The sequence below is a fragment of the Crocuta crocuta genome, unplaced genomic scaffold, assembly GCF_008692635.1.
Source record: "Crocuta crocuta isolate KB4526 unplaced genomic scaffold, BGI_CrCroc_1.0 scaffold175, whole genome shotgun sequence".
Classification (NCBI taxonomy): Eukaryota; Metazoa; Chordata; class Mammalia; order Carnivora; family Hyaenidae; genus Crocuta; species Crocuta crocuta.
Window position 1 is genome coordinate 231,174 of NW_027530988.1, and position 12,332 is coordinate 243,505.

Below are 12,332 nucleotides of genomic sequence, written 5' to 3' on the forward strand. Positions count from 1 at the left end.
AAGTAACTTCTCGAACTCACTCATCCCTCATTTCCATTTCTCACAGAGACCTCAGACTTACTTTGTGTAATTTTATTCTATTCCAAGGCATTTAAAAAATTTTTTTTAGTATGGAAAACTCCAAATGTGCATTTAAGTGGGAGAGAAGAGTATAATTAATCCCCAAGTGCCCACCACACGCAACTCAATGATAATCAACATTTTGCCCATCTTGTCTCATCTCTCCTTCCTATTTTATTATTTTCATTTATGTGTTCATTTATTCCTGGAGTATTTTTGAAGCTAATTATTAGTTTATTTTTAATGGATGCTCCCCCTCCCCTGAGATACAGCTGGGAGTTGGGCAGAGGAGACCATGCTTGGTGAGTTCAGGCCCTGACTCTGCCTCCCCAGCCCTCTATCACTGCCTTGCAGGCAGAATCAGGCACAGATACAATTTCATAACCTGATTTTTATTCTTCCAATAAATAATGTGACTACCTTCTTCATGCCAGACACTGTGCTAGGCACTGAGGATAAGAGAGGTTGAGAAACTCTCAGTTCAGTGGGAAAGAAAAAAAAAAAGTAAGGGGCAGTACTATTGGTTTGGCCTGATTATTTATACACTTGCAGAAAGAGTGTTCATTTATTCCACAGGTCTTCTTAATCTACTTTCTAAATCTAAAGCCATATATTATTGACAAGGCCACAAAATTTACTTCTTTCTGGAAGTTTCCTTCAGGAATCTCAGATTGGACTTTGAAAAGCCTCTATTGTTTGCTACCTTTGGTTTAGAAAAACCAAGCCCAAGAAACCCTGTCCGCCAGGTTTCACCCATTGTACCTATAAATTTGGGTGAATTCCTTTCTTCTCAAGGTCCCCACAATTTCCTAAAGTTCCTGGCCTGTCAAGAAGTGATCTTCCTCACCTACTGCAAAACTGGGACCCTGTAAACCAGGTATTACACAAGTTTTCCTGAGATGATTTTGTATACATTAGTGTATCATACTGTATTAAACAAGGATCGTTCTCAAATAACATGTGGGCAAGGACTTGGTTGCATAACTGATTTTTCCATTATATCCTGGTAAAAAGGAGGACAAATTCTTTAAAAAAAATTTTTTTTAATGTTTACTTATTTTTGAGAGAGAGGCAGGGCACACTCAGGGGAGATGAAGAGAGAAAGGGAGACACAGAATCCAAAGCAGGCTCCAGGCTCTGAGCTGTCAGCACAGAGCATCCCATGGGGCTCAAACTCATGAACTGAGATCATGACCTGAGCTGAAGTCGGATGGTTAACCAACTGAGTCCCAGAAAAGGAGGACAAATTCTTACTGAACTTATGCAAATAACTATACTGCCATGAAAAGTCAGAAGATCTGATAAAGTACTTAAGTACTAAAAAATGGTAAGGAGATTTCCTGAATTCTTGGCAGTGGTGTGTGTGAGTCAGTAAGAATCAGATATCATTTAGGAATGTTTATTTCAGTTTTTAAAAAGCATAATCTAGTAATTTGTTACAGATTACAGAGAGTTTAAGAAGAAATTATTTGTGGGGCGCCTGGGTGGCTCAGTCGGTTAAGCGTCCAACTTCAGCTCAGGTCATGATCTCATGGTTGGTGGGTTCGAGTCCCGCATCGGGCTCTGTGCTGACAGCTAGCTGAGAGCCTGGAGCCTGTTTCGGACTCTGTGTCTCCCTCTCTCTCTGACCCTCCCCTGCTCATGCTGTCTCTCTCTCTCTCTCTCTCAAAAATAAAATATTAAAAAAAAAAAGAAGAAGAAATTATTTGTATATTCAGAATAGAACATCAAAACAACATCAACACTGAAGTAGAACATTAAGACAGTATCTGAACAGGGGTGCTTAGGTGGCTCGGGTCGGTTAAGTGTCTAACTTCGGCGCAGGTCACGATCTCACAGTTCGTGAGTTTGAGCCCTGCATTAGGCTCTGGCTGGCAGTGCAGAGCCTATTTGGGATTCTGCTTCTCTCTTTCCCTCTCCCCCTTCCCTGTGTGCATTCTCTCTTTCTCCTTCTCAAAAATAAACTTAAAAAAAAAAAAGAAAAAAGCTTTTTTTTTTTAAACAACATTTTGCACAAGCAACTGTAAATTTTCTTTCTTTCTTTCTTTCTTTTTTTCCTGCAAATTTTCCTTATCAGTTCATTCAGTCCCAAACAACTAATTCTTGCTCTTCTGGATCTTGAATAAACAAAAACTATCTGTAGGTGAAAGGTCCTTAAATGCCCATGGTTAGTTTATATCTGATAATTTTCAAATGTGAAAGCTTATGAAGTTTTGTAATAAAAATAATGTAACTCACAAGGACATTTGGTTGTTTCTGTGGCATGTAAGCCAGATACTAAAGCCATTTCAAACAATATTTTAGACAATATGTCTTTAAAAATAATTAACTCTATTTCAGAGAAGTCAGTGAATGTTACTTATGCTGATTGATAGAAGTGGATGAACATAATTCTTATAGCAAATGCAACCCAGCATGTTGGTGAGCTGGCATCTTTCCTCGCAGAGGCAGAGAATGTTAGGTGTGGTTTGGGGGAGCTCTTTCTGTAGATGTTGTTGGTCCTGAAAGTTCCTGTTGCATCAGAGTGGGGTGGTTGTGGTCTGTTTTATTGGTCCTATGTTATTAACAAAACTCCCCCAACATTAGAGAAACTGCCCAAACCACTCAGTCGGAAAGAACGAGACATAGTACAGCAACTCCCCCAGAGGGTCATTGCCAAATGGAACCAGAGCTCCGCAGGGACTGAACAAGAGAGGCCTAAACCAGGGGGACTGCGGCAATTCGAGGGGACACAAAGATTGTAAGAATGAAAGATCCGGCAGAAGTTAGAAGGGTTGAGTTCTGTAGATAGCGAGCAGGTTTATGTGAGTTCAAATATGAATTGTAAGTTTTGATAACAATTTTAATATAATTTTTAATAATTGTAATAACCGATTTTTAATAAATGGAAATGTCCACCTTATAGTAGACGGATATTTATAAGATTGTTTTGGGCATCAGTGGTAGCCAGTTATTCTCTAGTTCCCTGAGGAAATGACCTCACCTGGAACAGAGACATTCAGGGCCAAGATAGATGGTAGGAGAGAAGGAACAACAGGTGGAGCCTCTAGATCAGAGTCCTACTCCTGTTCTGGTACCTGCTTCCTATGTGGCCTTAGGTGGGTCACTTAACATCTCAAGGCCTCAATGTTCTTGTAAAACAGGAGAAATAATTCTAGCTTTTCTTACTTGTTAGGGAAGTTGTAAGGGTCATATAAGGTCATTTAGGTGAAAGTGAACTAAAATGTAAAGCCCTTGATTTAAAGCCCTAGAAAGCCTAAAAAAAACCACTTTTGTATGAACTGGAAGAAAAGCTATTTCCTCTGGGTGAAGTTGGCTCTGTGTCCATTTGTACAATTTGTTGAGCAGAGCTCAGTTTGGGTTCAGTCTCTACTTACCTCCGTGGTTGGCCACCCTTGAGCAGAGCAGAACCGTCAGAACTGTTTCTGTAAGAAAAATTACATTACACAATATCGTAAGGAAATGTTTACTCTCAGGATGTTTGCCACATATCCTTAATAGTCTAGAGCCCTTTGTGTTCGGTGGGTCAGGCTAAATTGACAGAGCACTCTGGAGTCCTTACGGATGTCAGTGTTTAAACACTGGGTCATCTCAAATAACATGTCCATCTCTGAAAAATGCCTCCCCATCCCACTGTCCCCACTCTGGACTTTTTAGGATCTGCTGGGTAAGTGCGTGACCAAGACCCTGGGGCTAAAAGCCAATGGTTTATCTGGGACCCACGGCAGAGGTGAATTCCTTAGTGAAATGTTGTTCCCTTTCCCTTTTGTCTCCCATCTTAAGAAACTCCTCATAGCTGGAGAGCGTCCAGCCCAGGGCTGAGTGGGACTATCCATCCAGTCAGCTGTCACTGGGCAGTAGCAGCTGCAACCACAGAATGAAGGAAAAGCTCCCAAGTACACAGTGTAGCAAGATCCCTGACCATTACTAATTCTTGTATAAAACAGCGGTTTTCAACCATGTCTCTAAATCCAAGCTTTTATAGCAAATATGTTGTACGTCCCCTTCACTCTCCTGAAGTTTGATTCACAGATACAATCACACATGTTTATGCATAAACCCAGGCAATTCATCTTCAGACTCTGAGCACTCAAGCATGATTGCTCCAACAGAGCTCACCCTTCGCTCCTGCATTATTGGTTTTCCTCTCTGCTTAGTCTTTATTATCAATAAACAAGCTGTTGTTTTTCTCTTCTTAAAAATAAAACAAACTAGGAAATCAACCTTCTCTTGACACTTATGCTCATTAAGTCTCATATTTTAGGTGCCTGGTCATAAGCTGATGTCTCGCAAATATGTATCTCCAGCTCAGACTCTCTGGTATATAGGTTCCTATATTCGTGACATTTAACTACCATCTGACATCTCAACTTGTAATTTTTTTAAAAAAGTTTACTAATTTATTTTGAGAGAGAGAGCACACATGAGTGGGGGGAGGGCAGAGAGTGAGAGTGAGAGAGAATCTCAAACAGGCTTCACGTTGTCAGTGCAGAGCCTGATGTGGGGCCTGATCCCCTGAACCTGAGGGGAGATCATGACCTGAGCCAAAATCAAGAGCTGGAGGCTCAATAGACTGAGCCACCCAGGCTCCCCTCAACTTGTCATTTTTTTTTTATTTTTATTTTTTNCAACTTGTAATTATTATAGACATGATGAACTTCACGTCAACACAGGGCTGAGTGGAATGGCAAAAGACCACAAGGATATACACCAAGTGTAAATGACTGTCTAAATGAGGATATTGTGCGTGCATGCCTGTGTTTCTCTATACTGTTATGTAAAGCATCTATAATGAGCCTTAACACTTAAAATAAGTTTTTCTTTTGAAAAAAACATTGATTTATAGAGAGCTGCAAAGATAGTACACAGAGGTCTAATAAATCCTTCACCTGTCTATTCTAGTGATTACACCCTACACATTAGCATGATGTGTAAAATTGACACTAGCATAATGTGTTTGAGTATGGTTCGGTGTCATTTTCCTTTATGTGTAGATTCATGCAATCACCACTACAGTCAAGATACAAAACTATTTCATCACCACAAAGGTCTCCTTTGTGGGGGTGCCTGGCTAGCTCATTCAGTAGAGCATGCGACTCTTAATCTCAGGGTTGTGAGTTTGAGCCCCACACTGGGCATAGAGATTAGTTATAATAAAAAAAACTTACAAGAAGATCTCCCTTGTGGTACCTCTGTATAGTCATACCTGTGTCCCTAAACCCCTGATGAACACTACCATGTTCTCCATATTATATGGATCCCATCTAAATGGAGTCATACAGTACATGACCATTTGATATTATTATTATTATTATTTTTTTTGCTCAGCCATAATGCCTTTGAGATCCATTTAGATTGTTGTATCAGCAGTTTGTCCCTCTTTATTGCTGAGTAGTATTCCATGGTACACATGTACTTCAGTTTGTTTAGCCCTTCACCTGGTGGAGGAGATTTGGACTGTTTCCAGTTTTTGGCTGATGCAAATGAGACTGCTGTTAACATTTTTGTACAGGTTTTTGTATAGACGTATGTTCTCATTTCTTTGAGATAAATGCCCCAGAATGTGATTACCGAGTTGTATGATAAGTATACAGTTAGTATTTTAAGAATCTGCCAAACTGTTTCCCAGGGTAATTGTACCATTTATATTCCCATCAGCAATGTACGACGGATCCAGTTTTTCAGGATCTCTCCCTCCAGGGTTTTGTAGTCTCACTATTTTTTCCTTAGAGCTGTTCTGATAGATGCTTGGGTGATATCTTCCTCATTGCAGGTCACTGAAGTTTTTTCTCTGCAGTCTTGTCCCCCCGGTATTCTGCCCCATGAACTCTAGTTGCCTGGTCCTCCTTGGACTCTCAATTCCATCGCCTCAACTCAGGGAGACTGACAGACTCCGTCTGGGTCCCCCTCTGTACCACCTAGCCTAGAAACTCTCCCCAAGGGGAATGCTGGGGGAGTAATCTCATCCTGTTTGGTTCCCCCTCTCTCAATGATCACTGTACTTCATTGCCTTTTGTCAATGCCTTGAAAATCTATCATTTCATATAATTCATTCATTTTTCTAGCAGTTTCAGGCAAAATCCAATCACTCCTCCTCCATCCTGACTACAAGTAGAAGTCCATATTTTAGACCGATTTATGAGAAATAGCACTTATACTTAGAATCTAAGTCTTAGATGGATTCATTGTCAATTTTCTTATCAGAGTATCTGTTCTATCTCTCTCTACCTACTTTTTATCTATCTACCTACCTTTTATCTATCTATCTATCTATCTATCTATCTATCTATCTATCTATCTATCTATCTATCTAATCGATCCATCCATCCATCCATCCATCCATCCATCCATCCGTCTGCCCACCTATCATTGGTCTATCATAAATTTTGCTTAACTAGAAGCCAAAGTTCTAATATCAGAACTGTCATTACTTTCCTGTAGCATCTGAGACATTAACCTCTTTGAGTCACTTTCTTTATTTGTAAAATGAAGAATTGATCTATATGAGCCTTAATTCCTTCTCTGAGATTCTAGATGTTGTTTGGCTTCTCAGAGAAGCAGTGAGCAATGTTGGCAGCTGCAGCTCTAGGATGTGTTATTTCTGATAGGAAAATGTATTGAGCAGGTAATGAGCATGTATTGGTAATTGCTATGTAATAATGGTAACAACAATAGCTAATATATTGATCCTTTTACATGTAAAAGGACATGTAATATTCACATATTCACAACATCCATGTAATATTCACAACATCCATGTAGAGTAAAAGCTACTATTACTCAAATATAGAAGGCAAGAAAACTCAGGGCGCCTGCTGGCTCAGTAGGTAGAGCCTGCGACTCTTGATCTCAGGCTGTGAGTTGGAGCCGCACGCTAGGGGCAGAGATTGCTTAAAAATAAAATAAAATAAAATCTTTAGAAGATGAGAAAACCATGGTCTATAAAGGGGAGAAACAAAACCAAAACCCTGTCAGTCTAAAGGTTATACTTAGACCTTTCTTCCTTTAATCAAAGGTTAATTTCAAACAATCCCTAATAGTAACCAAAACACCTGATTATAAAGAAGGTGATGAGTGTGGTTGAATATGTTATCCTTGCTGACTCTAGACAGGTACTGGGTTTAGCAGAGGATTCTTTATGCCCTCTTCATGTTCCAAATAGACCTTACCAGAACGGATGGGCAGAATGACACCAACGGAGGATAGCACAGGCAAAGAGGGTGAAATGCAATAAATGCCTAGTGTGAAGTAGGTGCTCAGTGTTGGTTAGTTGTTACTATACATACTGTAAATGATCAGCCTCAGCACTGCCAAAGGTCAGCCAGTCACAGAGGCATTTCCCAGACCACCATTGGAAAACCGTTGCCTGAATGACAAAGCAAAAGATCCTCCTGAAGGCCTTGTTTATGTCCAGAGGAGGTTTGCATAGTGCTTTAATAATCTCCAGAGTGCTTTCAAAACTGTTATCTCATGATAGCACCTTTAGCTAAGGAAGGAAACAGAACAAATATTGTAACCCTCCTGATTTTACTCACCCAGGCTGCAGGAACTGATAGAGATAGTGCTGCTTTGGATACAGTCTTATCTAGGGCTAAATTCTCAGGTTCACAAAATCCGGCTATTCTTATGGGAATATGGTTATTGGCTGGGTTGCAAAGAGGGAGCAGGGAGGGGAGGGCAGAGATCATCTTCATAGGTTAAGGTATGTGTAAATTTATGACTGAAAGAAATATTCTGAGTGTTCAAATTAAGTCATAACAGAATTCTAAAATGTAAAACCAAAATAGCCATGTTGGTTCATATAAAGGCCAAAGATCTCAATTCCAGAAAAGGGTTATAGGAAGTACATGTAGAGAATATTAAGAATTGACTTGATTTGAAATTCCTGGCAAAATCAGGCTGCTATAAACCTCAGGATAGTGGGTGTAACTCAGGAGTTGGACAACTGACCAAACCAAAACTGTCTGCATTTTCCCAGGCAGGGGACATTTCCTGCCTTGGACGTCTGGGTCTGTCTCAATGTCCAAATAGCCTTACTTCAAAGTGTTTGTGGGGGCAGAGAGAATTGGGTGACTGTGTTTATTCAGTGCTGGTGGGAGGAATGGAAGGAGGTTGGGCTTAGGAATTAAGTCTGGGTTTAAGAGCACATGGACCAGCAGGAGCTAACCATTTTTCTACAGACCAGCATCCAGGGCACTTTTCACAAAGAAGGAAACCCTGGGAGGGAAGAACTTGGGGAACGGGAGAAAACAAAAATCTTTGAGGCTACTTAGGTGTGGAGGTAAGTCAAAGTGGTGTTGAGTACCCCAGGGAAAAACACGGGAAGTTCTTTTGCTTTAAAAATTTTTTTAAATATTGAAATATTTTCAACTTTAAAGAAAAGTTACAGCAGTATTACAAAGAACTCCTGAATGCTCTCTATCCAGATACATAATTTAAAAAAATTTCCCAGTGGGGCACCTGGGTGGCTCAGTCGGTTAAGCATCAGACTCCTGATTTCTGTTGAGGTCATGATCTCACAGTTCATAAGTTCCAGCCCCAAGTCAGGGATGGAGTCTGGGATTCTCTCTCTCCCTCTTTCTCAGCCCCTCCCTCTATCTCTTTCTCAAAATAAACAAATAAACTTTAAAAATAAATAAAATAAACAAAAATTCCCCCCCATATTTAAAGGAATCATTGTCTGGGGCACCTGGATGGCTCAGTCTGTTGAGCATCTGATTTCAGCTCAGGTCATGATCTCGTGGTTTGTGAGTTCGAGCCCCATGTTGGGCTCTGTGCTAAAAGCTCAGAGTCTGGAACCTGCCTCAGAGTCGGCCTCTATGTTTCCCTTTCTCTCTGTCCCTCTCTGGCTCACACTCTATCTCTCTCTCTCTCAAAAATAAACAAATTAAAAAAAATCATTTTCTTTCTTTCTCTGTAAAGGTATGTATTTACATACATATAACCAATATTTTGAACCATTTGAGGGTAAGTTGCATACCTCATACCCCTTTGTTCCTTAATATTTCAAAAAGTTTCATTTTTAAGAATAAAGATATTCTTTTAAATAATCATAGTATAATATTTCAACTTCAGTGTATCAAACATTGATGTAATACTCCTATCTATACCACAGACTATATTCTAATTTTATCACTTGTCTCAATGCTCTTTACAGCAATTTTATTTTCTAGTAGGGAAGGTCTCTTTCTCTCTCTCTCTTTTTAAAGTTTATTTATTTATTTTGAGAGACAGAAATAGTGTGAGTGGACGAGGGACAAAGAAGGAGAGAAAATCCCAAGCAGGCTATGTGCTCCCAATGCAGAGCCCAATGTGGGGCTTGAACTCATGAAACCATGAGATCATGATCTGAGCCGAAATCAAGAGCCAGATGCTTAACTGACTGAGCCACCCAGGTCCCCTGGGAAGGTCTGTCTTTGACAGGGGGATGAAACTGGCCTAGCAGGACAAAGATACATGCTCCTACTCTCAGCATCATTGGGATCTTTATTAGTAGGGGAACACCAGCAGGTCAGTTGTTTGTTTTTTTCATTCTTACTCCATTTCCTCCCTGAGAGTACAAAACTAATCAGCAGGAAATACCCAAGTGCTAAGAGATCTTTTTTTTTTAAAGTTTATTTATATTTAAGAGAGGCAGAGCATGAAAAGGGGAGAGGCAGAGAGAGGGAGACACAGAATCCACAGCAGACTCCAGGCTCTGAGCTGTCAGCACAGCTGGGAGTTCAAATCCACAAGCTGTGAGATCATGACCTGAGCCAAAGTTGGACACTTAACCGACTAAGCCACCCAGGCACCCAAGAGTCTTTAGTATAGAAGAGTTCTAGCATGACATCATGTGGTTTTAACAGGGTCCTGAGATGCAAAATAGGGCATAGCCTCCCTGCCTACAGCCCACCTGTCCCTACCACATAGTCTAAGCTTAGGAGTAACAATGGACCATGGTACTTATTCTATTTATTTGTATCTTTTGTGGCAAGGTGGGTAGAAAGGAGAGTAATAGATACTTGAATGAGCAAAAATTAATTTGGGATAGAAATAGAAAGATGGTCTCCTATGGCAATTCTAGTCCTTTACTGAGAATAAGGCTTTCTCTAAGAATTTCTCTCAAGGACAGTGTGACACTGTACTTGCTTGTCTTCTTAACCATTCTCTTGGGTTATTTGGAACTAATTTCTGTTTAAGAGTCACTGGATGTCAACTTTCCCCACTGACTCCCCATATGTGAGCCAATTTTAGAGCTGCTTCCCCCGGTCATCTTCCTGTTCTGCAGGATTCACAGCTTATCACACAGCAACAGGAATGTTGTGAGGAGGGACCAGAAAAATGGGAAAAGAACAAGCAAGAATCTCTGCCTAGTGTAGAGAAAGGAGAGGAGACCCCAAAGACTACGCTATCAGGGTTTAGGGTAGTCTGGGGTCCCTGGTGGAGCCAAGTTTCATCTCAAAGTCAGTCCTTCTGTTTCCCTTCTCCCCTCCAGGAAAGATGAAGCTGACTCTGGTACATATCTTCTTTATGATGTTGCTGCTGTTGCTGGGTGTGGGGGTGGGTCTGGGGTTGGGACTTCAGATGGCTGCTGCAGTCCTGGAGGATAGCGATCAGCCCCTGAGTGAGTTTTGGTCTAGCAACTCAGAGGACAAGACCCAGGCCACTAAAGGAGAGGGCAGCCGAACTACAGAAACCATGCTGCTGAGCAACAAAGGAATAGTGCAACCTGGCTGGCCTGAAGACACCGTCCTCGGTGAAGACGAAGTTGGAGGGAACAAGATGCTCAGAGCTGAGGCTCCCTTGCAGAGCAACAAAGACTATCTCAGGTTTGACCTGATGGCCAGGGATTGCAATGCCCTGATGGCACACAAGGTGAAGCAACACAACCACACATGCATAGCCCAGTACACTTTCATCCACGAGGATCTAGACACAGTCAGAGCTGTCTGTAACAGTCCTGTTGTTGCCTGTGAGCTCAAGGGAGGCAAATGCCACAAAAGCTCCCGTCCTTTTGATTTGACATTTTGCAGCTTATCCAAACCAGGCCTAGTCACTCCTCACTGCAATTACCTCACTTTCATTTTTGAAAAGTTTATTATGATATCCTGTAATGACATGAAGGTCCAGGTGTTGTCTGGGCAATGAAGCAACTGCCCTTCTTCCCCTTCCCCTTCTCTTTTCCTTCCCACTTCTTTCTCATACCCTTTTCCTCCTCTTAGGCATTCTGAAAAAAAGGTTCTGGGAAGAGAGGCTGGCTTATTCTTTATCACTGTCCCCTGAAAACACAATTCGTCACTGTTCTAGGTTTCACTCACACTGTATTTTTTTCCTGGGATTACAGGTGGCAGAATAGGGTCATGATATCTAGTCTCTCCAGGTTCTCCATCTCTCCTGCCCTGGAAAGAGATCAGTGAAGAGCTGCTCTAGTCTCTTCTGTGAGTCTGGTCATCAGTCTGTTCCCTGGTCTGTTTGCCTTTGGATATGGGACTACAGGGAGCTCCTTCCCTATGATACACGAGCCTCTAAGGCAATCATTTGAGCCTCCTGGGTTTTCCACAAATCACCCTTGTGCTGCAGATACAAATCAATGACTGTATCTAGGATTCCATCTGGTGAACCATGTGGATCAGGTTTCTTTTCTTGAGTTCCCCAAAATAGAAGTTTTAGGTAAAGGATTGTGGACCTGTATACATGATTTAATTAGCTTTTAATTAATTTGAGTATATAATATATGACCCTATGAAGTCATAAGCGTCTTTGTAGAAGCAACTATATCATAAGTTTCTTCTATATTCTTCTTTGGCACACTTATTGATTATCTGCTTGTTGATCATCTGGACCTTTTCAAAAGTTATAAAAATTATATTAAACATAGAATCATTTGATAGGAACAAGTTTTCTCACCCCTGTCAAATACTGTACAGTCAATAAAAACTGCTGAGTAGCCTAATTCACATTTCAGAGGGCTCAGTGTGTTCTTTTCTCTTCCAGATAAGCAGGAAGTAGGTTATCATTGTATGTGGGCACTCTACTAGATGCTGTCATGCACTTGGTTTTACATAATCCCTGTAAAGAGGGACAATAGATAAACTCCACTTTACAGATGAGAAGTAACAGACTCAGAGAGGTCAATTTCACCTTGACCAACATCACCCCACTTATAAATGGTTGATCTGTAATTCAAATGTAGTATTCCTGCCCTTCCCTCATTTGCTGCTTTCTGATTTGCAGCACCCTTCAGTTTGCTCTCCTGGAGACTAAAGCATGACACTGAACTCTAATTAGAG

General features: G+C 40.9%; 1 protein-coding gene across 2 annotated transcripts; it reads left to right on the plus strand.

Moving 5' to 3' along the window:
* The first annotated feature begins 8,259 nt into the window (after positions 1-8,259).
* On the plus strand, positions 8,260-11,872 carry RNASE10 (ribonuclease A family member 10 (inactive)). 2 transcript variants are annotated; one of them, XM_077770407.1, is made up of 2 exons: positions 8,260-8,341; positions 10,511-11,872. In XM_077770407.1, exon 2 carries the CDS (start codon positions 10,543-10,545, stop codon positions 11,188-11,190), a length of 648 nt encoding a protein of 215 aa, XP_077626533.1. In that variant the 5' UTR covers positions 8,260-8,341; positions 10,511-10,542; the 3' UTR covers positions 11,191-11,872. The 2 variants fall into 2 exon arrangements, with proteins under 2 accessions (XP_077626533.1, XP_077626531.1); XM_077770405.1 differs by having other exon boundaries at positions 8,292-8,341; positions 10,538-11,872.
* Positions 11,873-12,332: the final 460 nt, after the last annotated feature.

Bases quoted from the DNA above. Each gene is read 5' to 3' on its own strand.
- RNASE10 (XM_077770407.1), top strand. From the start codon at position 10,543: ATGAAGCTGACTCTGGTACATATCTTCTTTATGATGTTGCTGCTGTTG.